At 40.5% G+C, this 23,989-nt stretch overlaps 2 protein-coding genes across 2 annotated transcripts; both read right to left on the bottom strand.

Moving 5' to 3' along the window:
- Nucleotides 1-382: 382 nt before the first annotated feature.
- Nucleotides 383-5,553, bottom strand: LOC144067567 (GMP reductase 1-like). Its single transcript, XM_077591404.1, has 9 exons — nt 5,181-5,553; nt 3,594-3,713; nt 3,375-3,458; nt 2,167-2,340; nt 1,986-2,067; nt 1,697-1,803; nt 1,533-1,575; nt 863-1,022; nt 383-798 (listed from the first exon to the last, which is right to left on the bottom strand). The coding sequence occupies exons 1-9, from the start codon at nt 5,265-5,267 to the stop codon at nt 618-620; spliced, it is 1,038 nt and encodes a 345-aa protein (XP_077447530.1). The 5' UTR covers nt 5,268-5,553; the 3' UTR covers nt 383-617.
- Nucleotides 5,554-8,373: 2,820 nt separating this feature from the next.
- On the bottom strand, nt 8,374-21,416 carry mylipa (myosin regulatory light chain interacting protein a). The gene is made up of 7 exons (XM_077591403.1): nt 21,126-21,416; nt 20,236-20,426; nt 13,001-13,186; nt 11,893-12,090; nt 11,661-11,825; nt 10,877-11,288; nt 8,374-9,807 (listed from the first exon to the last, which is right to left on the bottom strand). Exons 1-7 carry the CDS (start codon nt 21,210-21,212, stop codon nt 9,658-9,660), a joined length of 1,389 nt encoding a protein of 462 aa, XP_077447529.1. The 5' UTR covers nt 21,213-21,416; the 3' UTR covers nt 8,374-9,657.
- Nucleotides 21,417-23,989: the final 2,573 nt, after the last annotated feature.

The raw sequence follows: 23,989 nt of genomic DNA, 5'->3' as shown, positions 1-23,989 counted from the left end.
TATCTATCCACGCGCCCAACTTATTTCTATTTTTAAAAAGGCATTACAGTGTTTTTGTCAAAATGTTGCTAAAATCATGTGGTGCTAATTGTATTTTTAGTGGCCTTAAAGTCCACCTTTGCGCCCCAAAAAATTAATTGACGTTCCGACCAAAAAATCTCCATTGTTTGGTTGATCAGCAAGTGACCCAAAATGCCCCAAAATCAACAGCGACAACCCCTTAAAAAACAAATCAATCGGAAGTGACTAAAAAATGCTAAAATTCCAAAAGTTAACAACTCAAAAATACAGTGCAATAGTGCACGCACTCACTCACAAAAGCCACAAAATTCTAGTTTTCCCGTGTAGGAAAAATAAAAGCATTTGAAAAATGCAAAACAACTGAGGATGTCTGCATGCACTTTTATTGCCGGGAAGCAAAAACTGACATTATTTGTTCTCCCATTCAAAATAGAACTTCACTTATTGACTGCGATAGACTTTTAATTGGACGTCTATCACCGTCAAGCGCGCTCGCCGAGTTAACGAAAGAGCCTTTGGTGTTTTATATTTGACAATCATATAGTGATCTCGACAACGGCTAATCCTGAGATGATTGACAGCGAAACAGGGCGGGGCTAAGCAAACATATGGCTGGACTGCTGCGTGACGCGGATGAAGGTGGTCCTGCGGCTCAACTCTTTCAACTTGGCGGCGCCCACGTACGTGCACGTGGATCGCACGCCGCCCAGAACGTCACGGACGGTGTCCTCCACGTCGCCCCGGTACGGAACCTCCACCGTGCGACCCTCCGACGCCCTAAAAAATGGAAGTTATTGACCTCACTGTTGACCTTGATTTTTCAGGGGGGACGGAACGCTACCTGTACTCGGCCACGCCGCCGACGTATTTCTGCATGGCGGTGTCGGAACTCATCCCGTAGAAGAGTTTGAACTTTTTGCCGTTTTTCTCGATGATTTCGCCCGAGCATTGGTCGTGACCCGCCAGCATGCCGCCCATCATCACAAAATCGGCGCCCGCACCTTCAACGGACAAAAGTGGTAAACTCAACAGGAGGATCTTTCATGGTTTCATTGTGTTGCGGACCCTCCTGTGCGGGATCTGCATGTTCTCACATCCCAAAAACATGCTGCTTGAACACTTTTGCCTCCTTGTCGCCTCCAATTGGCTGTTCACAAATTCAGGGTGTGCCCAACTAGTGCCCATTGTTGGCTGGGATAGGCTCCAGCACCCCTCATGACTCTTGTGAGGATAAGTGGTTCAGAGAAATGAATACAAATACTAAATTACTGCATATGCAATTGGAAGTAAAGTTTTATCGCCCTTAGAATCTTGGGAGTTTTTTTGCAGATGCTACTTTTTTAAATGCAAAACTCACCAAAAGTGTCATTATTCATTTTTTTATTCATTCATTTTCTGTTGTGCTTATCCTCACAAGAGACAAGACACCCTGAATGGGTTGCCAGCCCTAAATAATTTTTAAAAAAGTCATTTATGAGACGAAACGAATTAGAAAGAATCACGTGACTTACCAAATGCTTTGGCGACGTCTCCAGGGCAACTGCATCCGCCATCCTGAGCACGTTGCCAAATAAAAGACGTTGCCAAATCAAAGAAAATGCAGTCAAGCTTTCACCCTGTGCGAGATTGCCCTCTGCTGGTCACAACGAGTAACTCATCCTTTTTTTGTACTCACAGAGATGATGTGTCCCTTGAGGCCGTGTGCCGAGTCAGCACATTCGATGACGGCGCTCAGTTGCGGGTAACCCACACCCGTCTTGATCCGAGTTGTGCACACTGATCCTGAATTAGTTATTATAAAAATATTTCCTTTATGATCAACCCTGACCATTGCATTGGGGCAGCGCCCCACCACTAGGTGGCGCTTTTACCACACCTAAACATCAATTGATTAGTTTTGTGACATCATACCAAGGTATATGATCGAAAGTAATGTACGATAAAAGAAAATAATGTATGCCCACCTGGTCCGATGCCCACCTTGATGATGTCAGCGCCCGACAAGATGAGCTCCTCCACCATTTCGCCCGTCACCACGTTACCCGCCTGGCGTACAAATTTGACGAGTCAAGCGAAGCGAAGCCAGAGAAGACGATATTCTAGAAATACCCAAACGCAGTACAGTGTAGTATTTGTGCTGTGTACCATGATGGTGTGTTTGGGGAACTTTTCCCGCACCGCCTTGACAAAGTGGACAAAGTGCTCGGAGTAACCGTTGGCGACGTCCAAGCAGATGTACTTTAGGGCGGGCACGGCCTCGACGATGGCGCAAAGTTTGTCCATATCGCCACTGCCGCTGCCCGAACTGGCGGCCACGTGCTGCAAACCAAAAGAACATTATCAAAAAAATACATTCACATGGTAAAAAAAGTCATTATATTTTTATATACTTTTTTATATATTTAAACTATTAGTTGGGTTTATTTTAAAATTGTCCACCGATCATTATCGGTCGATCTGTGTGATCGGTGATTATCGAGAATGCCAAAATAATTGGCATCGATACAGACAGAGCCTGCGAGACAGAACTGTAGGGAATACTTAGCCCATTGGAGCTGTGCCTATGCGCATGCGCAAACAGTGGATGTGGACCAGAACAAACGTGCCGCGAGGAACTTTTACGACGATGTTTTTCGTCAAATGTTTGGTAGCTAGGAAAGCCAGCTAAAATGCTGAAACGCAACTTATTTAATGAAATATTTAAATGGGAATAATGGCGGATAATGATAACTTTAAAAGGATCATTCGTGGACCTCATCAAGAAAGCGTCTCATCACCTGCAGGTTTGCCACTAATTAGGAATTGTTTGTTTTTTCAATCATTGTTTATATGTATCTTTATTAACGTATCAATTATTATACGTCACTTATTTGCATACTGAGCTACAGAATGAATACAATATCTATTAGCACAAATTAAAAATGTAGATATTTCGAAAGTATGGCAACGTCGGTGATTTTTCCGGTGCACCTGTTTTTAAAAAAAAATTCTGTCCGGACATTACAAAACATTCCTGACTAAATAATGCAATGCCTTTTTATTGCATTTTTGCACGAGAATGAGACTGCCTTTCTAAATAATTTTCCATTACGTATTTAGCAAAGAAATAATTTAAGAATGTATTTGGAATTAATTTAATTTAAATTCAAAGTATTATATTTTAATCTTTCGCATCGCTTATCTTCTCATCAGGGTCGTGGGTTTACAGGAGGAAAGTTCAATTCAAAACAAAAATAGACAAACACACAGTATGTACATGTATGTGCATGTGTTTTAAGATTTTAAATAAAGTATTTCATGATTTTATTGTTAACTCCGCCCCCTCCGAAAACGTCATTCTTGCATTTGGTTACCTCCATGCACTCAGGGTGCTTGTCAGCAAAGTCCTTCCATTGGTCCAAAGTGTAGTGCTTGTGGATGGCCGTGAAGAGTGTGTGCTGAAACAAGACATGTGGGAGGATGAATGTTCATTCGCCGTCACCCTCCCACTTTAAATGGATGGGGTGTTTTCTCATGATAAAATCATTTCAATTCTCTTTTTTTAGAGTAAGATTTTGCCTGATCATATGTACTTTGCTTAGGGCCTGCGCCATTTGGAAGGTTCCGGTTGTGTCCATGTTGGCGGCGATGACGGGAATCCCTGAATACGTCTGGCCAGAGTTGCGGAATGTGAAAGTCCTCGTCAAGTCCACCTATTAACAAGTAAGATTTGGGTGAGATTTTTTTTTTTGCCATGTAGGAAAGGGGGTGATGTCATTTTGTGTGGCCCCCCCAAACTAAATTACTCTGGCTAAAATTATATACAATTTCCGTAGTCTAAATATTAGAGGCTCTCTACTGATTTTTTTACTTTAACAAAATTAACTTTTGAAATCAATTTATAAAGCAAAAAAATATATATATTATTTTTTTAATTACCTGCTCAACTGAAAAAAAGTCCGCTTTTTTGTAGAATAAAATTTGTAAATACAAAATAAAAATGAAAAATAAGTGGATAGAAACATTCCTAATTTAAGCAAAATATATTAATATTTCGTACATGTTTTAGTTTTGAGATGAAATTATTTTTTGAAATCAATTTATAAAGCTATATGTATATATATATATATATATATATATATATATATATATAAATGAATACAAAATAGAAATGAAAAATAAGTGGATAGAAACATTTCTAATTTAAGCAAAATATATAAATACGTATTTTGTACACGTTTTAGTTTTGAGACGAAATAAAAAAATGAACATCTCTCTCGCACACGCTTCTTATAAACACCGGTTGCGACACCAACAAAATGTCCGCCTTATGTTGTGGCGCGTGCATATTGGGAATGTGCCACCTCCTATTTTTAAACGCCGCTTTTTTCCAGTTGGCCCGCACGTCACATTTGTCGTCGGTCATCATGCTAGTATGGCTAAAATATTTTAATGTACATAAGAGCAGTGTATGCAAATGTATGTATATATAAGTGTGTGTGTTTATAGAATTAATAATGAATGAATAGATATTGGAACAAGTTGTGCCCTCTGTTTGGACTTTGTGTTGCTATTTTCAATTGTCTTACATGCATTACTCATGTACAGTTGGCAGGGGGTGCTGATTTGTAAACTATTGAACAGCGATAGGGAAGTCTTGAGGCCGATCGGAGTTGTTACTATGGCATTATTAAAATGGTTTGTCCGCACAAATAGGGTGCTGGCTGCTGGCCAAAATGTACATTGCAGGAATTGGTCTGTTAGTGGCGATGTTTATCGGGAATCAATTGGTTGGCGGTGATTGGAGTACTTTGAAAAACCCTGCAAATATTTTTGTTGGATATTTTCAGTCTGGAACAGATGAACAGCATTTACCATTCATCTCCATAGCAAATGATGATTTGAATATTGCGCGGGTGAAGCACGGTCAGTTTATCTTTAAGTTAATCAAAGCCTGATTATTGACTAGTAGAGCATTTGTGCACCCGGAGTGTTTTTCCACTTTTGGGGAAGGTCACCGTCCCCACTAGCTTGAAAGGCAGGCTGCCAGCTCAAATCATACAACAACAACAACAAACAACTCCTAGCCAAATGCAGCACGTTGACAAGTTTGCCAACGTGAAAAGCTAACGTGATTTCTGGGGCGTGTCCACTTCCCGGATGCGATGGCGGTTAGTTACCTCAGAGCGGCTCTTCAGGCTGCTCCTTTTGGGCCGGAACAGGACATCCTTGAAGTCCAGCTTGAGGTCGGCGTCCACGCGAGGCATCCCGGATGATGATGAGGAGGAGGATGAAGATGATGATGATGTAATTCCCTTGAAGAAGGCTACTGCAGCGGCGGCCGTCCCGTGTCCCGAGCCCGAACCACCAAATCCGAGCCTGCGGACCGCCAGAGTATTTATAGCGCCAGGGGTCCCAGCCCTGCCCCAGCCCCAGCCCCAGCCCCCGTGGCTTTATTTGGGCCTTCAAACCCTCGTCCTCGTCCTCCTCTTCCTCCCTCCTTCATAACTGGCACACACGTGCACACACACACACTTGCTGCAGTGTGTCGCTGCAGTGCTAAAGAGCACACCCCCTGTCCACCAGGAGCATTGCGAGTAAACCGCGGGAGGGAGTAGCCATCAAAGTATCGATACTCAAACGTTGTAGTAGTGATATTTGATGGCCTAATACTCAGTTATCTGGGTTTTGTTTTTGCACCAGAGATTTATTGTCGTTTTAGACTCTCTCAGTCAGAATGGATTGGACGTCTTGCGGCATCCATGGCGCTGAAAAATGAGCTTTGAATTTAAATGACATGTGTATTGTTGTCAGTGATAGGCCAGGGGGTAATTTTGGGCTGCTTTAACGTCTCTACCTGTAGATTTGAGTATTTTGGTACATTTGGGAGCATCCAGAGTAACTCCCAGTACCTTTTGGATCGGTTCTTGTTGATTTTAGGGAATATCCGGGTCATTTCTTGTTGAATTTGGAGCATGTTTTGATGATTTGGTGTCTGTAAAACAAGATGGTCATGCACATGTAAATACCAAACATTACATCCCAGTTGATTTAAGCAGCTCAATCTTTTTAATTATTTTTTTAAAAAGTTAAAAAGGTCTACATGTAAACCCGAACGTTTATTGGGTGTATTATTTTTTGACATAAACAATTTTCGGGAATTTTTATCATATCACAAAACCATTCGATGGAATTTAACGTGTATCTTAATTGTAGCTCCTGCATTCACCCGCAGAGGGCAGCATAACGCCTTTAAAAATAGGTGACCCCATGCGTTACTATTGTCATGACTAAGTAACATATTCAGAACAATTACGAGCAGTATTTCATAAACCGCAAATACGTGTATGAATAACTTATTCCTTTTTTTTCTCAATTCACCTTTGTACCTCGTAACAAGCTCCACCTGTCAACTGTGAGAAATTTTCCATTCAGCTTCTTTTTAGGTTTAAAAAATAGAAATGAGTGAACTCAAAATGTAAAAAAACAGTTTTATAGCAGTCCAAATGTTCTTGCGTCTTTTAATGAGCCATCTGTTGGCATAATTGAATTGTGGGCTGTTCTGAATAGATAAGAAAAAGCTGACGCAGGCGCTTCTTCTTCTTCGTACTTGCGTGCCTGGGTAAACGTTTCCAAAGAAAAGCGCCTGGTTCTTTTCCCGCATGTGTTGCGTGGTTTCTACAGGTGACATTTTTTTACATGATTAAACATGGCAGATGCAATAAATTGAGAAATGAAAACAAATCCACATCTGGCCACTTTATCCTATTGGCACTTTTGGCTCGACTTTAGACTGAAATATTAAAAATTCTCTTTGTTTTATAGGCGATAATTGTCAAACAGAGCTTTCAAGGAAAAAAAGATGACTTTTTAACCCTTTATTGGGTTGCTAAATGGGGCATATTTTTAATTGGGCCACATAAATGTTAATATTGGGATTTATATGACCAGAATTCTGATGTGCACGCCATTTTTTAATGAATTATGATAATAGTTACTTGCCCTATAAAGGCCGAAGAAGTAGATTAAATACAAATAGTATACTTTTAGCGGCCTCAATTGCCTTTCATACTGTACAAGTAATCTGATTTCAAAGAGGAAATAGTTGAATTATTTAGTGGTATTATATAATGTGAACTCAACGTTATCAGCGGTACTGTACACGAATGAACATGAAGCCACGTTCAGTGGACTTTAGCATTGAAACACAACCATGTATGACCCAATACTCCAAAAAGTACATTTCTTAAATTACAATCAATATTTCAAGTGGAGTCTTATTCAGGATGGCTGACTTTTACTCTCTTCTAGTCAATATTTGATCAAAAACATCCAGCCTGACAAATGGTTTAGGGAAAAATATCCTGACCAGGTTAGTTTTTGGTTGTTATGCATGTAAATGTGAGTCAGGGATTAAAGGAAACAAATGATTACTTTGACAAGAGTTAACTTTAAACCTTATTTAAAAGGTCTTTTCATTACTAGAGCTCACTCGCTTTGTAATTAAAAAATAAAAAATAGGGAGATTTACGCAAAAATCCATTAAACTCACTTTTTCAATTTCTTTCTCTCAGGAGTGACTAATTCACATACCTGTCAACCTCTGCCGATAACTGCCCTTATAAATGATTATGATTCCCCTTACAAACCCCCCAAAAACCTTACAAACACCGTACGACTCGTACGGTGTTTGTAAGTTTTTTGGGGGGTTTGTAAGGGGAATCATAATCATTTATAAGGGCAGTTATCGGCAGAGGTTGACAGGTATGAATTCATTGTAGATTTATTGCTGCCTGCAGCTTCCAATGTGCGAGCGAGCCGGGTGGTCGTAGTTCATTTGAACTCGCTTCACTAGAATTAAATTTAAAAACAACTTTGGTGGCACTACATTTTAAATTGAAGAATACTAACTTATACTATAATATGACTTTTGGCAACTTCCAATTGTTATTTTAAAAAATCATTAAAAAAATATTTACAGTATTTTCATGGAATTAAAACAATGTTAAAATATGTACTATTGAATTTCAATTGAATCAACTATTCTGATAATTATTCTGCTAATTTTGACAGCTCTAGTTGACAGATATAAACATAATGTAGCATGTAGCTTGTGACATAGAAAAGTGCCCAAATAAGCATAAACAAACAAAATTAAAATGAAGCAAATTGACTCCACAGTTTGTTTACTTGACACATCGTAACCTTCCTGTGAAAAACCCGTTGGTCCGCTTTGGAATCGTGACGCTACCCTTTCCTCACATGCCTCAATTTTCTTTCGCTGCTATTTCCATGAGCTCACGCCCCAAATTGAAGAAGTCAACGCCCTAAAAAAACACTTCAACGAGACAAATCCAAAGCCAAGTCTCTTAATTAAAAAAACCAAAATACCTTTATTAATACTTTGTCAAAAGCAAACAATATCTTACAGAGCGTAGAATGCTTCAGAAAACAGAAACAAATCGCTACTTGCGAACAAAATGACTTTGTGGCAAGAAAAAATAAAATAAAAGTGGAAACAAAGATGCTACATTAAGGCCAAAACTCCTTAAACTAAAACAGTGTGGCGGCAGCTTCCTTGTTAAAGTGACAGTGTACTTCTTAAATAGTGGACATTTAAATACAAAATAAAATTAAAAAAAATTGCACGCATCTTTGTACCCTTTGTGAAAGTCACGAAGAATTCTCAAGGCTTTGAAAGCACAGGTGGGCCGCCATTTTGGATCTGGAAATTGAAGAGTTTCTCCCTGGTGGGTGTCCAATCGGTATGAAGTGGGAAGGGAATGAAATTGACATTCTAATGATTTTTTTAGGTGTTTGAAAAGAAAAAAAAGATATAAATTATGATACAAACGGGCCCTTGTATAAAAAGAAAGTAGCAAAATTACAAAAACTGACTTTAAGGCAAGAGATTTGGATGATTATTTTAACGTTCTGAGGGTTCGGACCAAATGCCCGAGGTTGCCCACCTTTTGCTTTCGTGTTTTTTTGTGTTTTTTCCCATTTGTAGGTAGTTTTGTTTGTGCTGTCCTTTGGCATGGAGTTATTCTTCGTAAATGGGGTGCTCGCAATCGGGTTTTAAAAAGCGGAGTGTCAGTGAACTCGGCGTAAGAGTGTTAGGGCCACCCGCACAAAAAAAATACGCCTACGTGAGTCAGAACGTTATGAAAATTAAGTCACACGTCGTAATATTATACGATTTAATACATAATATTACGAGATTGAAGCTGACACAGCTAATATTAAAATGTTAGGCAACCTCAAAACATAGCGCTGCAATATGAATGTATTGGCATACTTGTATTTTCACGTAAAGCTTTGTTTGTTTATTTCATAAATTGCAATAATACTATCTAGCCGTGTCGATTCCATTAACATAAAGTACTAACATTAGAACTTAATAGTGGTTTTTGTCTTTGTGCGGCCCTAATACTAGCATGGGAGCGTGAAATTGAGATAAAAGAAAACACTTAAATAATAGTTGAGTTCACTTAAAATGTGGGGGAAATTTTAAAAAGTAAAACGAGGGAAATCGGAATAAAACGCAGACGTCAAACATCAGCCCAACGGATTTTTTTCGACCGGGACGGGAGTGCTAAAAGCATTTGGCGGCGCAAATGCGCAAGAGTTCGGGGAAGCACAAGCGCCGTCCGTCCTTCACGTGTGCGTGAAGATTTTGTCGTAGTCGCCGCCCTGGTCCAGGTCGCGGCACATGGGGACGGCGTTGGCCAGGTTGAGGAGGCTGGCGCAGGTGGGCAGGTAGACCCGCTGCACGTGCTCCACTTCCGAGCGGCACACCGGACACGCCTGCGGGGGCAGGCACGATTGCGGTTACGCCACGCCCCAAAAAAAAGGGAAGGCGGTGTAGGTTCGCGATCTGCTCGGGGGGGCAAAATATGCTGGGGGGCCGCCTTATGATGTCACAACAACGGTCTGATTACACTTTAAAAACATGCACATTTGGTAAAAATACTATCCAGGATTTGCTAGGTGAAAAATAGTCAAATATAATAGTTAACCCTTTGGGTGCCCAATTCTGAGAGTATTTATGCTTGCGAAAAATTGCATTTTACCAAAACACTAAATACGCATTTTGTTTTAAAAATAATCAAACTTTTTTTCTAGCAATTTACATGGGAAAAAAAAATGTTTAAAGTTTTCTTTTTTTTGCCGCGCCATTTTAACTTACCATGACGATTCGTTTTGAAATGCAATGTCATGTTCTAAATGAGTTTTAATTTTGTACGTTATCAAAACAATTATTTTGAAAGTGTTAGCCATGTCCGCAAAACAAAAACGGGATTAATAGTTGATTTGCTGTTTTTTTATTTCTTTGTAAGAATTAACTGTTGAAAAAAGGAAACAATTTAAAATGCATTAGAAAATTAGATCATGGTGAGCTTTATTTTGTATGCCACAACATCTGAAATGTCTTCACTAACTATGAAATATGATTTTTGACATTTGACAGCTCTGTTATAATATAGAAGGATTCTATTTCCTTCTTTGAAATAATTTTTTGATGTTTTTTGGCATGGGGTGCATTTTTGCTATTTATTGACAGTTTTAATTTTTGCACAAATGTGCTTTAAGCAGTCAAAGGGTTAAACACGCAAAAACAAAAAGCATAAGACATTAAAAAGGGTTGTTAAGTGTTAAAAGTTGAAAAAGTTTTAGAGGGATGTTTTTAATACAAAATTATTAATAATCATCTCTACGTGTGATGTCACTCACTGTATTAGAAGCATTTTTAAACAGGCAATTTTGCGAACGCCTAACGACCGGCGCACTTTTAAACAGGCATTACGAATTTTGACTCTTTGGCCACATTTAGCACCCCGAGCAGATCGCGTACCTACAGTGGGCGGGGCCTCACCTGCAGCTGGTCGGCGCACGTCTGGCAGCACACCAGGTGCCCGCAGGGACAGAAGGCGGCATCGATCTGTTCCTCGCAGCACAGCGTGCACAGGAGCGCCTCGCGTACTTTGTGAAGCCTCTCCTGCAGCGCCCGGCTCTCCCGGCAGCTGCCGCAGTCGGAGCCGTCGTCGTCGTCCGAGCCATCGCGCCGGCCGGGGGAGCGCTCGCCGACGGGGAGGGAGGCCGAGTCCGACACGCCGGCGTGGTAGAGGGCACGGCGGGCACTGTCGTAGGCTTCCTTGGAGGTGCGGCGGATGTCAAAGACGTATTTCTTGCCCAGGTTTATGTTTTCGTTGAGGAAGAGCGAGGCCAGGTGGCCCTTGAAGTCGCGGCTGTACTGCATCATCACCGCATTGGTCACCGTGTCGCACCTGGACGGACGGACGCATGGGTTCGTGGGTCAAACTCGTGGCAGGGCGCTTTGCTTTTGTATCAATTGAGCACATGGAGTTTCTTTGAAATTACATTTTCATTGAATCTCTTTAGAAAACTGAAAAAAAACCATATATACACACATGTATGTATCTATGCATGTGTGTGTATGTATATATATATATATATATATATATATATATATATATATATATATATATATATATATATATATATATATATATATATATATATATATACACATCTACATACATACACATATACATACATATATACACATACATACATAAATACACATACATTTCGACCACAAATGTAATCGAGCATAATTTTAGCGAGGATCAACTTACCGGTAGAAAGCGTGCGTTTCCGTAATGGCGCGGTAGAGGCCGCTAGCGGCGCGGTTGCTGATCAACTTGAACATAAGTACCACGCTGTCGTTGTTGTCCTTGGTGACCGTCAGGTACACCGTCTTGCCGGACTGGGTAGCGATCTGGATGACAGGGTAGCTGACTCTGCACAAAAAAAATACAAATTTAAGAATGACACCAAACTGAATGGCCGACCGAGTATGGGTCGCACCGATTGATGAGGTCGAAGTCCTCCTTGCAAAAGGCGATGCCTTCGGGTCCCACGCCGATGGCCAAGCGCTGGCCGTTGGCGTCGCGGGCCCAGTGCCACTCCACGCCGTAATGCTCCAGCGAGGAGACCAGCTGCAGGGCTTGGTACTCCACCGAGGCCTGGCTCAAACCTCGCAAGGCTTTGTGTCTGGATACGATGCTGTCGCCAAAAAACAAACATTAACTCATACAGTAGTCGAGGAAGGCGCTATTGCTTAACTCCAGTCAATATTTGTGAAAAGACTTCAATGTGTGGATCGATCTTTAAATGGTGTCTTTTTTCTTTTTTCCAGAGGGCCGTTTGCAGAAAATTCAAAAGGATCCGATTCAAGGAAAAGAGATCATCTGAAAAGGTATTTATTTTGAAGGATTTGCTCATTGGCTGCAATTGATAGACGTCCAATCCGTTTCAATGGCAGGGAAAAATGGTTATTCATGGTTGGCTATACCAGTTTAAATAATGGCTTATGGGTGGGTCACATTGTTAGTGGAGTCTTTTTTCCCCCCTAACCTCCATTCAAAGGTACAAGGATGTTGCAAAATATATTTATTAGGTCAATAAGGGATTTTCAAAGGTTGCAAAAAAAAAAAAGCCGATTGCCATCTTGCAAGAAAAACACTGAAACTCATAAATGAATTAAAACATATTTTTCTGACAATAGATTAGATTAAATTAGAATTTTGCTAGACTAGAATTTAGCCACTTGTTTCACAATTAACAAAGATCACCCGAACGGTGAACATAATATCACTTAAATGACGATCTTAAACTTTTATATTCACATCTATGCTACTGAAACAACACTGAAATGTCCAGCGAGGGCAAAAAAAAAAGTCAAGAAACCCACCAGCAAAATATCAAATGTTTACATTTATTTCCGTAAAACTAAATACTGAAATTTTAGGCTATTTTTTCTGTCAGATTTCAACACCTGAGCGAATAGAGTGACAAAATCTACTCATGTTAAAGCTGAGAAGCGCAACAGAATGTCAGCTAAATTTAAGCTTCTTGTGCAGGCCATATTCAATCATTTGCAATAAAAAGCGGCGCCGTAGTTGGGGTTTTGTACCTGTCGACGGTGGTGGGACAGGGCTCCTCGCCGCACAGTTCGGAGTACCAGTACCGGGCCGTGTTTTGGTTGTAGTCTCCGAACTCGGCCTGGGCCAGCAGGGCGCTCAGTTCTTCGGCCTGTTCCGAGCCCATTCGCAGATGGCCGTTGTGGAGGTCTTCTTTCACGTGGGTGAAAAAGACATGCCTGACGGCGACATGGCAACGGGTTACTCAAAGTTTACCCAATTACAGTCAACTGGAACACAAAGAAACGCCAATGACTCAGTTCTCGCGTTCAATAGCTCGGCGAGACGCGCAACCAGAACTTCCTGTAAAAAGAGACAGCCGAAAGAGCGGTCGTAAGTCTCACCGCGCTTTCCGGCAACGGCGTTTTGGCTTTGTTTGGGGAAATCTATTAGAAGGAGGCGGTCATCGGAGGCCGAGCCGTTTTTGTTGTTTGGCTTGAACAACGTGACGAGAACACCCAGTTCTGGTGCGGTCAAAGAAAACAGCCAGCCCTGAAAAAATAAGTCTTGGCTGGGGGGGCGCGAGCTGACCATTGTTTGGGACTCCAGATGTAAGGAATTCTTTAGCGGCAGGAGGTAAACGCTCCGATGGATAATGCTGACATCATCACTCAGCTTCTGAACTGTGGTAACCTTGACTCAAGACTTGTGCGGTTGAATTATGACACAGTAACCTTACCCACGTCAAATTCTTAAAAAAAAAAAAGTTTTGCATATAGGATAGGGGTATTTAAATATGCAACCCACTTTGGAGCCCCCATTTGCCATCCAATTTTATTAGTTGCCTGCAGATATTTTGCGATGGGCAATAATAACTAAGTTTATTAAAAGGAAAAAGTCTAATGTACGATAAAATAGAACAATTTGAAATTATTCAATTTTTTTTTAAATCCATAATCCAAAAAAAAGTCAAATGAAGCCTAATGGACAGTAAAATAAAACAATTTGAAATTATTATTATTTTTAATTCCATAAGCAAAAAAAATTGTCAAATGAAGCCTAATTGACAATAAAATAAAACAATTTGAAATTGTTATTATTTTTTAAATCCATAAGAAAAAAAAATTGTCAAATGAAGCCTAATGGACAATAAAATAAAACACTTTGAAATTATTCTTTTTTTTTTAAATCCATAAGCAAAAAAAATGGTGAAAAACTAAGAATAATAAGTTTGCCTGTAGTAAACACTACTCGTGTTCCCAAATAGGGGCTCTCCCTTTGACGATGGCGCCCGATCGCGACCCAGCCGGCGTAGGTGTTACAAACGGGGCTTTGATTTGGTGTCAAACATCCCAATCCGAGCCCCTCGTGCGCACACAACAAACACTGCTCCATTGTGTCGGGGCCAGCGGGAGTCATGTGACACAGCGCCGCCGGTTTTGCGGCCTACCTGATGCAAAACAATGACTCGGAGAGCGGCGGGGTGCTAGCTAGCCTGGGGTTACTATCGGACAAGTTTCCAGCCAGGGTTATTGCAGTTCAGGAGAAAACGACTTATTAGCCCTCGTCGTCAATGCGCTGAAGCTCGTTTTGAGAATGAATTGCTCTTAAAAAAATTGCTAGACCATTTCATCGCCACATGCAATCATCCTTTTACTTTTGTTGACCCCTTGTAGACGTCCAATCCACTTAAAGTGGGGGAGTGGAGAAAATGTGTGTCTAGCACTGTCAATGGCAGCCAATGAGTACATTGAATTTAAGTAAAAGAATTGTTTTTATTTCTAAAAAGTTGGTGTCATTGTAAAAATGTATTTGTCACCCATTTACAGCGCTGCCATCTAGTGGTGCCAGCGCATCACTAAAATTGTTTCTCGTGCCGTCAATGGCAGCCAATGAGTTAATGTTTTTATTTTAAATGTTTTTGAAAAATTTAATTAGGCCAGAGAAGTCTGAAATTCATAGCACTGCTATCAATTGGTACTTGTTTAATATTAAAATTGATTCTTAACTCTCAAAGGCAGCCAATGAATAAGTTAATGGGAAAAGACATTAAAATAAATAGCTACTATTTCCTGGAAATAGGCCATTTTCAGACATTTAATGACATCGACAGCGGTAGACGCCCAATTAATTTAGCGACCTGTATGTCATCCAACCCTTGCCTGCCCGGGACAAATATTTTCAGAAAAATATCAGCGAGGAAGCTTGACAGCGCTTCCAGTCTGACTGCTTTAAAGTGAAACTATGCACTCTCCCACAGATGCTCCTCAAAAACAAAACTGCTTCTCACGCGGTTAGTATAAATAAATAACAACTATCCGAGCTGTAAATGGATGGAGCGCAACTCCTGCAAGGCATAGCTAGTGGAAGGCAGACAAACATTTTCTCACAAACTACTTTATGTCCCTTTAGGAATGTAATGACCTAAAATATACATGAAATGACCCTGCCCCAAAATAATCAGAAAATAACCTGTAAATGACCCAAGAATTCCATAAAATCCTCAAGAAATGATACAAAATGAATAAGAAATGACCCAAAAACTGAAAGGAACCTACCCAAAACAGACAAGCATCGTTTTAAATAGACATCTAAATACTATTATTTTTTAAAAGCGTTCATTTTAAAAGAAACTCCGGTTTGTTTCGCAACGTCAAATGTATTGGCCGTTCGGTTTATTCGATTCGATATACAAATAACATGATTTATCAGCTTGCAAGTCAGGTTACGACGTGGAACGTAAAAGCAGCAACGGTTAAATAATACACGATTGTTCAGATATTGTTAAGAAGGGGACAACCAAAATGGCAGCAAAGTCAAATAAAAGGTTTTTTAGTGTCTATAAAAGCTTTGTCCCACTTTCGGGTCTTCTAGAATGAAACGTCTTAACATGAAGTGAAATCCAACACCGCTGCTTGAAGCAGCCAATGGCCCGCCAGAGTATCCATCCCAAACAATGTGGTTTGTGCTGGTGCTTCAAATGCCGGGGTTACTCGCAGTCAATGAACTCTAGTAAACCCTCGTCAGTCCGGGCTGACAAACTGCCGTTTCCATAGTATGCGCGTTGCCATTTCGTACAGGAAAGTTGCCATAATGACATTAAAACCAACTAGCACGCCCACTTTTTTTTATTTATTTTTGAAAAAAGGCCAGTCCTATAAATCACACAAACCAAGTAAAGTCCACTGACTTGTTTTCTTACCAAAATAGCTATTTATTAACACATTAAATAGTCAAGATATTGCAATTTTTTTTCAATATTCATTGATTCCCTCTTTCAGCAACTTTAATTTCACCGCCTGGTTTAATTAAATTTATGTATAGGTAAAAATTTAATGGGATCCAATGTTTGTAGTCAAAATGGCCCTTTCTTTGATGGTAAAGATACATAATAATGAATGTATATTATCAACATTAACGCCGGGGCCGCAAATAAAATTTAATCACCTTAGTAAAAGTTACTTAATTTTACTCAGTTTTATGAGCCATAATCAGGTATATTTTTGGCCCCAACACACACACACAAAATAAGCAAATTATAAAAATACAAATAAAAATCCCCTCAAAACCCACCAATTATTAAATAAAAATTCAGGGATCATTTTGATCAGTGATGTAACCATGTGAAGATTTTGCTAACATTTTAATTGCTGGACTATATTTTATTATTATTATATATGGGACGTTCATGAGCTACTTTATTTTGTGACAATTATTGCAGAATCAAGTCAGTTTCAGGTGAGTGCTCAAGATAGTTAAGATTCCACCGTAGTTAAACTTTAGCTCAAAGCTAAACAGCAAAAAAATCTCAAACACAAAAAGGTTAACAGATTAAATCAGATTTTTTTTAAAGTGTTTGCCAAGTGCTCATGCCCTACCGTTGCACCCGACGCATGCCAAATTGAATGAAAGGGTGGGAAGTAAAAAGACAAATTTAAAAAAATAACACGGCCTCGAGCGGCGGCTTTAAGTTCAACATTTGTTGGACCGCGCAAATGAATGCAAATAAGATGCTCAACTACAAAGGCGACACTAAAACAAGCGTTTTATTTGGGGGAGGGGGCCCGTGTCCTTACTTCACTGATTCTTGAAGCCCAGAGCTTTATTTCATGCATATCAAAAAGATAGACATTAAAAAGAGGGCTGCTGGTGTACGATAAACGCAAGTCTTTGTACCGCTGCGACAAAGTTATTTTGTCTCTTCTTTTAGAAGGATACTAAGAAAAAGCAGGCTATTCTTCATTAAAATAGCGATAACATTAGCGCTAGTACTTGTTGCAACATTGTTTCTTTGAGTTTTTACTTGTCCAACTTGGAGTAAAAGATAAGGATTAGGCGCTCAGTCTGAGTTTGTCACTTGTAAGAGAGAAAAATTCCAGCATTATATTCGACTGACAGTTTTTTACTTGTGCAAACTATAAATGTTGGCTAAAATGAACTATTTTAAATTCTCTTTTACAAAAAAATAGAACAAATTTGAGAAAAAGCGACATCACTAAATGACCAATGCTACTATAATATATATTAAAAAATGAGAAAACAAGTCCACACCAATACATAACTCGTCGTCAGCCATTAACAACAATAAATGTCCAACTCAATCCAACTGGGATGTCTGGTAGTGCTAAAACGATGACATTTTAGTGCAAAACATTGAAAACTGACATTAGCCTGAGTTATGCTAGCGTCCTCAATACTGATCCATATCCCCCCCACCCTAAAAAAAAGCCATACCAACACTTAACTAATTTCCTACCACTTAACATTAGACTTTAAATGCTCATCTTTCAATGCCATTGACGGCACTAGATGTCCAATTCCCTTTCGCCTGCCACTATGAGTTAAAAAATAAGATTACATACAGTATAACTCTGGTGGGCCAACCGCAACGTGGCTGAAGAATGGCAAATTACATAAGTAGCGCGCTCAGTGCAGCATGTTATGTAATACAAACGCCATATAAGAAGAAGTAGGAGGGGGTATAGAATCAACATGCTTGGAAGTGAGCGCCCCCTTTATTTTTTTGGCTTTGCTGCAAACTGCTGAGCTCAGTTGCTGCACAAACAGCTTACACACAATAGCACTTGAAGGTTCCATAACAGCAGTGTTTTTGGCGCGTTAATGTTCTCAAAACACCAGTTGAACATTACCTTTGCGCACGCACGGATTATCCCACTGCCTTCCACGCGGGCCTTTTTGCATAACGTATACGAGCGTGTGTGCAAGCGTGACGGCGACGAGGCGTGCCCGCATTAAGTGGGTCAAGGGTGATGGCGGCTCGAACGCGAAAAGCTTGACGCGAACACGTTGCAATTGTGTTTTGACAGTTATTTTAAGATGGGGTACATCGATTTTGATGACATTTTTGTTTGACTAAAATACTGTTTCTTGGTTGAACCATCTATAAGGGCACGTATTCAAGTACTATTAAAAAAATAACAGTAAATCAACTTTAGTGTTATTGGTGGGGTCGCTAGTCAGAGTTTGTCATTGAAATGTCACAAAATCAACAGGAAGTAGCTTATAAACCAGGAGTGACTTGGAATTGAACCAAAATCAATAGCAGCTGACCCGTATATGACCCCCCTAAAAAAAAAAAAAAAAAGGAAGTAACCCACAGATACCAGCAAAGCCACAAATAAATAGGAAATAACTGGGTATAAAAAGAAAGGGACCTATAAAATGCTTCAAAATAAATAAGAATTGACCCATAGGAGTCATTTATAGAAATCTTTGGATTCCTAGACGAGTACAATAATTGAATAAAAAAATATTTTTAAAATATATTTTTCAGACTAAGTCGCACCCGAGTACAAGATGAAAAAATGCACAATGAAAAAGTAAAAATGTAAAAGTCTCATTTTTGGGAGGGCATTTTTTTAAAATCAGAAACCATAACTATATTCTATTTAACTATTTTCAGCTAACTATAGCCCCCACACTCCCCCAAAAAATAAGTATACAAGTCGCACTCTAATATCAGTCGCAGGCCCAACCAAATACTTAGTCCAGAAAATACAGTATATCAACAGTTCATTTTTTTTCAATGACCAAAAAGGCTTAATTTGGGAACGCCAGTCCTTAGCAACACTTCAAAAGCGTCAAACTAATCAGCCTTGACAAGCAGTCCCACTTGTGTCCGCAGTTGTGACTATAAATAGACGGATTTGGATGTAGCCCATTCTATCTTACGTCTGTTATTGGGATTCCTTTGTTTGAAAAACTGATCATAGAAAAAAAATAGATGAGTTGTTGCCTTTGTCAGAGCTTGTCGTGACACTAGCCCCATAGATTTAGCAATCTTTGGGGGGAAAGTAAAAGGCATCTTACTCACATAAAAACACCCTCTAGGGAAAGCATGTGAGGGCCACTTGGCTTCCTGCGCTGTGACTTGTGTTAGATTAGCAAAGGGGTTATCAACAGATGGCTGGCGGCGCAAACCAAAAGGGGGGCGTGGGGGGTGTTACGCGATGTCGGGGTGAACAAAGTCATGAGTTGACAGTCGCAGGCACGCATGTAAAATGACACCCGTAGGACACTATTGCATGCTAGCCGAGCTTTTCGAGCAAGAGTACAATATTTTGTTGTAAATGACAAGTTATAATGTTTTGTGTGAGCATTTTAGGATTAGATATAGTTAACTCAATGGCTGCCATTGATGGTGATAAGCAAACCAGAGGGCATTTAAATATGAACAGTTTTTACATTAACCAGACAGTGATGTTAACATATTAACCTGAAGCTATCAATCATTCAATTTGATTTCAAATGGTTCATTACCCCAATGCTATGTTATTTATTTATTTTTTTAAGAGTATCTATCTTTTGCCTTTAGCCAAGTACCCTTCAAGTACACTTGAAATCCCCCAACAACCTCGCTGACGGTAGAATTTCTCGGCCTCAGTTGCGCCGTTTCCCCGAGCGGTCACTGCAAAAATGTCAAAGCGCCGTTTTGCGGTCGTCACAAAGCGCCACTGCACAATGCCTACTGACTTGTGAATTGGGGGGCAGGGGGGTGCTCATTGACAAAGGTCATGCAAAGACGGGGGGTGGCGGGTAGAGAGCTGCTGGCTCAATATCCGGCTGCAAAAAAAATGAACTGTAGTAACCCCAGAAGAGCTTGGAGATGGGGTTACTAAAGGTCATTTCCTGCAGCTTAGTTTTTCAGTTTTTAACTCATTGGCTTCCATTGACAGTGACATCAGTCTAAATAGACAGGATTCTTTTACGCTCAAAGGCAGGCACTTAATTACAGGATTAAAAAAAAGAGTATATATTGAGATAGTACCTGGTTTGTTCCTGTAGAATGAGATGAGGCTCGACAAAGAACTTGACGCGAAGCCGCAACCGGCACGGCGTCACGCTGTCCACTTGCTGGCAGATGCGATTTCGCAGGTTCATCCACAAATTCTCTCCTTTGCTGCCCGTCAACTGTAGCCCAAAGTAGTCCACCTCTATGATCCCCAATTTTCTGCAAACCTGGTTTAAAGGGGCAAAAGATTTAAGATAGTGGTTACAAATAAACTAATTGACTAATTTACCCCCCCAAAAATGTTACTAAAATGAGAGCTAATATTTAACTCTTCTAGCTTCGTAATCGAATCACTTTTGTTTAATGATGAAGCAAAATACATGTTGTTTTGAGGGTTTTTTGTTGGGGGACGCGCCCCTGTGGCATCCCCCTGACGTTACGCCCCTGCTCTCGGAGCAGAAGCCGGCGGGCTCCAGATTACATAACATGAGAAAAGTCCTTCGTGGACGACTTATTTGAATTGGATGAAAAGTTTTCTTTAGGAAAAGTAAGATCGTCTGAAGTCCAAAATGACGAGTTTGCATTGAATCCGAAAAGCAGGCACTTAAAGAGAACATCGTGCTCGACAATGAGAATGAACTCGAGTAACCTTTGCGAGTAGCCGTCCGCAGAAATGTGGATTCGCCTTCACTTTTTTCAATGCAATCGGGAAATTAGAGTATTTTTTAAGAAACTATAATAGGCGTGATGTTATTTCAAATATCCTTCATTCAAGTAGGGAATTGAACGCCACACCACACTGTGTTTTGCGATCAGATTGACAGGAGCGCAGTCTCCGATCGGCAAATAACATCAAAATTAGTCTAAAATCTTTTGAATTAATATAATTTTGACAAACGGCGGCGTTTTTAGGTGTCGACAAATACCTTATTCAAGCAGTCTTCTCCATTCGCCTTTGCATCAACTTCCACTTCCATCACCACCGAGTCCGGACGGGTAACGTGGCAAAGCATTTTGGTTTTGTTGTCTTTGGTATAGGCGCCACTCAAACGACAACTTAAAAACAAATTAAGAATTGTTCCGGCTTTCTCGAAGCCCCCGACATCGATCGAGCCCCTCTCGTCACTTTCTTTTTCCTCCTTCCTTTATTTCGTTCTCACCCGCTCGCGTCAGCCTCTGTGGCCGGAGCTCCGGACTACATCGACTAAACTCCCGCCGTAAGCACCGCCCTTCTGATGGGCTGCCCAATTGCGGACAGCTTTTTATAGCCGCTACCGGGATTTGGGCCAATCGGAAGTGTTGTTACACCGCGGGCGCTCGTGAAGCGTTCAAAGCGCCCCCGTCCGACCGGCAGCGAAGTGTCAGTCAACTCACCTGCTCCGAATGGGAAAAGACAATTTACTCGGTTAACTTGACGAATGGGGGCGATTTAATGGCTTGTGCATCGTTTTACGATGTTTCTTTTAAATTATATATGGGTACATAGTCCAGAAATAGAGACGGTAACGTAAACTAGGTCATCTCTCCATCTCGGGGTGTTTATTTTTTATTTTTTTATGAAAGCCTAACGCTTTACATGGCACTCACTCCATTTTAATATTATGCAAAATTCATTTTAATTGTTTTTCTAATATTTTAAGATAAATCATTGTATAATTTTGCTAAATATGTTCTTTGGAATAAAAAAAACTCTTAAGTGTAAATGTTTTACAGGATTCTTACCTGAAAGTCCGAATTTCTAAATTTAATATATGTCTCAGAATTCTCACTTTAAAGTTAGTTTATTTTTTAGCAAGGTCTCAAATATGTGATGCAGGGGCCAATTGCGACCCACTGGATAATATTTTTAGGCCTACATTTCACGTCCGATTGTGAACATTTTTTTCTGTGTATTTTGCAATAGACAATTAAAATAATATATAAATCCTTTTAAATGTAATGAAAAACTATTGCAATAATAACAATGTTTTTAAAAATGAGAAAAAATATAAAAGGTGAGTAATACAAAAATACAAATAATTCATAATGAAACAAGATTATTGAAAAAAAGTTTAAAAATAGTCAAAACAAACTAATAATTTGGAGAAAAACTATTAATGAAATAGAGAGAAATACATTCAAATAAATGTTTGTATTTTGTCCTGTAAATTTTATTTTTCATTTTGTTTTATATATCTTGTACATAGCGTAATTCTTCTCATGCTCAGGAAACAACATATGCAAGCTGACACTTAAAAAAATAAATCTTAATGCCAAACAACGTATGTCAAGGTGACCAAAAAAAGAAAGTTATTTTTTAATACTGAAATACGGAAATCAGGTCAAGTCAGTTTATATCCAACCCTGTTTACCTAAGATATTATTGTCATAAAATGTCAACTTGGCGGTCAACGGATCACATTGACCAGCTAGTTGACACCAAGCTACACATTAAGCCAATGCTAGCAGCCAAGTTTTTGTTAATCAGCGATGGCTTCTTATTTGTTAGATAAGATGCTACGGGTAGACGACGTCGAGTGCCCTCTTGACCCCCGCTGACGCAAGAAAACGTGCAACGGAGCCACACGCGGCGGCCATGTCCTTAAATGGAGGTGAGTGAGCTTGCAAACATGCCCGCGCAACATCTTCATATATGCTAGTTGTTGGCCTCTTTTAAATCCCCCCTGTAAAAAGCAGGATTCCATCAAATCGCCGCCTGTTATATAAACAGATTAGCTTTGTAGCATGCCATCACGCTAACTGGCAGCGACTACACAAATGAGCGAGAGTAAAAGATAATACGCTTGCGCGTAAAAAAAAATTGTTCGCGTGAAAGCCTTGATAGGAATTGCGCCTTGTTTGCCCACCCATGCAATATCATGTGGGTTTGCTATGGGTTTAAATGTTTGGCTGCTATTGATGACGGGAGGATGTTCAATTCTTGAATGTTAGCGCTACAATGATAAACAGCCTCTCTTGTCATGGCCACCTGGCTTCGTCGCATCTCGAAATTTTAATTGTATCGCGAGCGAATTATTCCATCAAAATTTTCGTCGTAACACGAGCATGTTGTATGACGAGCATGTTGTATCACGAGGTACCACTGTATTCGCTGAGAATATCCAATTTTTTGTTCGGCAACTTGACACGAAATGGCAAAAAAAGGACGGAAGATGAAACTGTCAAGGAAGTCAGGCACATGGAAGAGTTGATTAAAGGATGCAACTGAAACAAATGAGTCCTAGCGAAGACCCTGCTCAGAAGAGTCCTCAACCCGCAGGGTCATCCTGGAACTGACACGCTGCGTTCGTACGTTGCTCAAATGGCTGATGTTTATTCTGCCAGATTCCTTCTCTTGTACACGGACGGAGGTGGCCTATTTTCATTCAGGCGGCCATATGTGACATCATGCCATGTGACATCAACGTTCCCCCCCGCGGGCGCTCCAGTCTAGTGTGGCCCGAACACATGGATGCAAGCGTGTGCGCGCCTGCTTTCGCGTGTGTCCGCGTGACATCACGCCGTCATCGCCGCCCGCTTGCTGGAAGCGCAGATTATGTCAGAAAGTGCCATGCGAGCAGAGCGCTCTCCTCCACCACCGCCGCCGCCATCGCCGTCGTCCCTTTGACGGCGGCGACTCGCCGTTTCCGTCCCGAAGAGAAAAAGACGCGGCGAGGGGATGAGGAAAGGCCAAGACCGTTTGCCCGACCCGACATCGTCGGACGAATCCACGTCGTCCGATTCGGACGAAGCGACGGCGGCGGCGGCGGCAGGAAGAGGGATGAAGAGGAGTCGGGGTTTCAGCACCTCT

The sequence above is a fragment of the Stigmatopora argus genome, chromosome 21 (genome assembly GCF_051989625.1).
Source record: "Stigmatopora argus isolate UIUO_Sarg chromosome 21, RoL_Sarg_1.0, whole genome shotgun sequence".
Taxonomy (NCBI): Eukaryota; Metazoa; Chordata; class Actinopteri; order Syngnathiformes; family Syngnathidae; genus Stigmatopora; species Stigmatopora argus.
Note: the sequence above shows the minus strand (reverse complement) of the source record. Positions and strands in the feature narration are given on the sequence as shown.

Excerpts from the sequence above, each read along its gene's own strand:
- LOC144067567 (XM_077591404.1), bottom strand. The coding sequence starts at position 5,267 with ATGCCTCGCGTGGACGCCGACCTCAAGCTGGACTTCAAGGATGTCCTG. Across the intron at positions 3,714-5,180 it reads GCCTGAAGAGCCGCTCTGAG|GTGGACTTGACGAGGACTTT; the intron begins GTAACTAACCGC and ends ACTTGTTAATAG. Across the intron at positions 1,804-1,985 it reads CAAGGTGGGCATCGGACCAG|GATCAGTGTGCACAACTCGG; the intron begins GTGGGCATACAT and ends TAACTAATTCAG.
- mylipa (XM_077591403.1), bottom strand. The coding sequence starts at position 21,212 with ATGCTTTGCCACGTTACCCGTCCGGACTCGGTGGTGATGGAAGTGGAA. Across the intron at positions 13,187-20,235 it reads ATTCTACAGGAACAAACCAG|GCATGTCTTTTTCACCCACG; the intron begins GTACTATCTCAA and ends TGTCGCCGTCAG. Across the intron at positions 9,808-10,876 it reads CGTGCGCCGACCAGCTGCAG|GCGTGTCCGGTGTGCCGCTC; the intron begins GTGAGGCCCCGC and ends CTGCCCCCGCAG.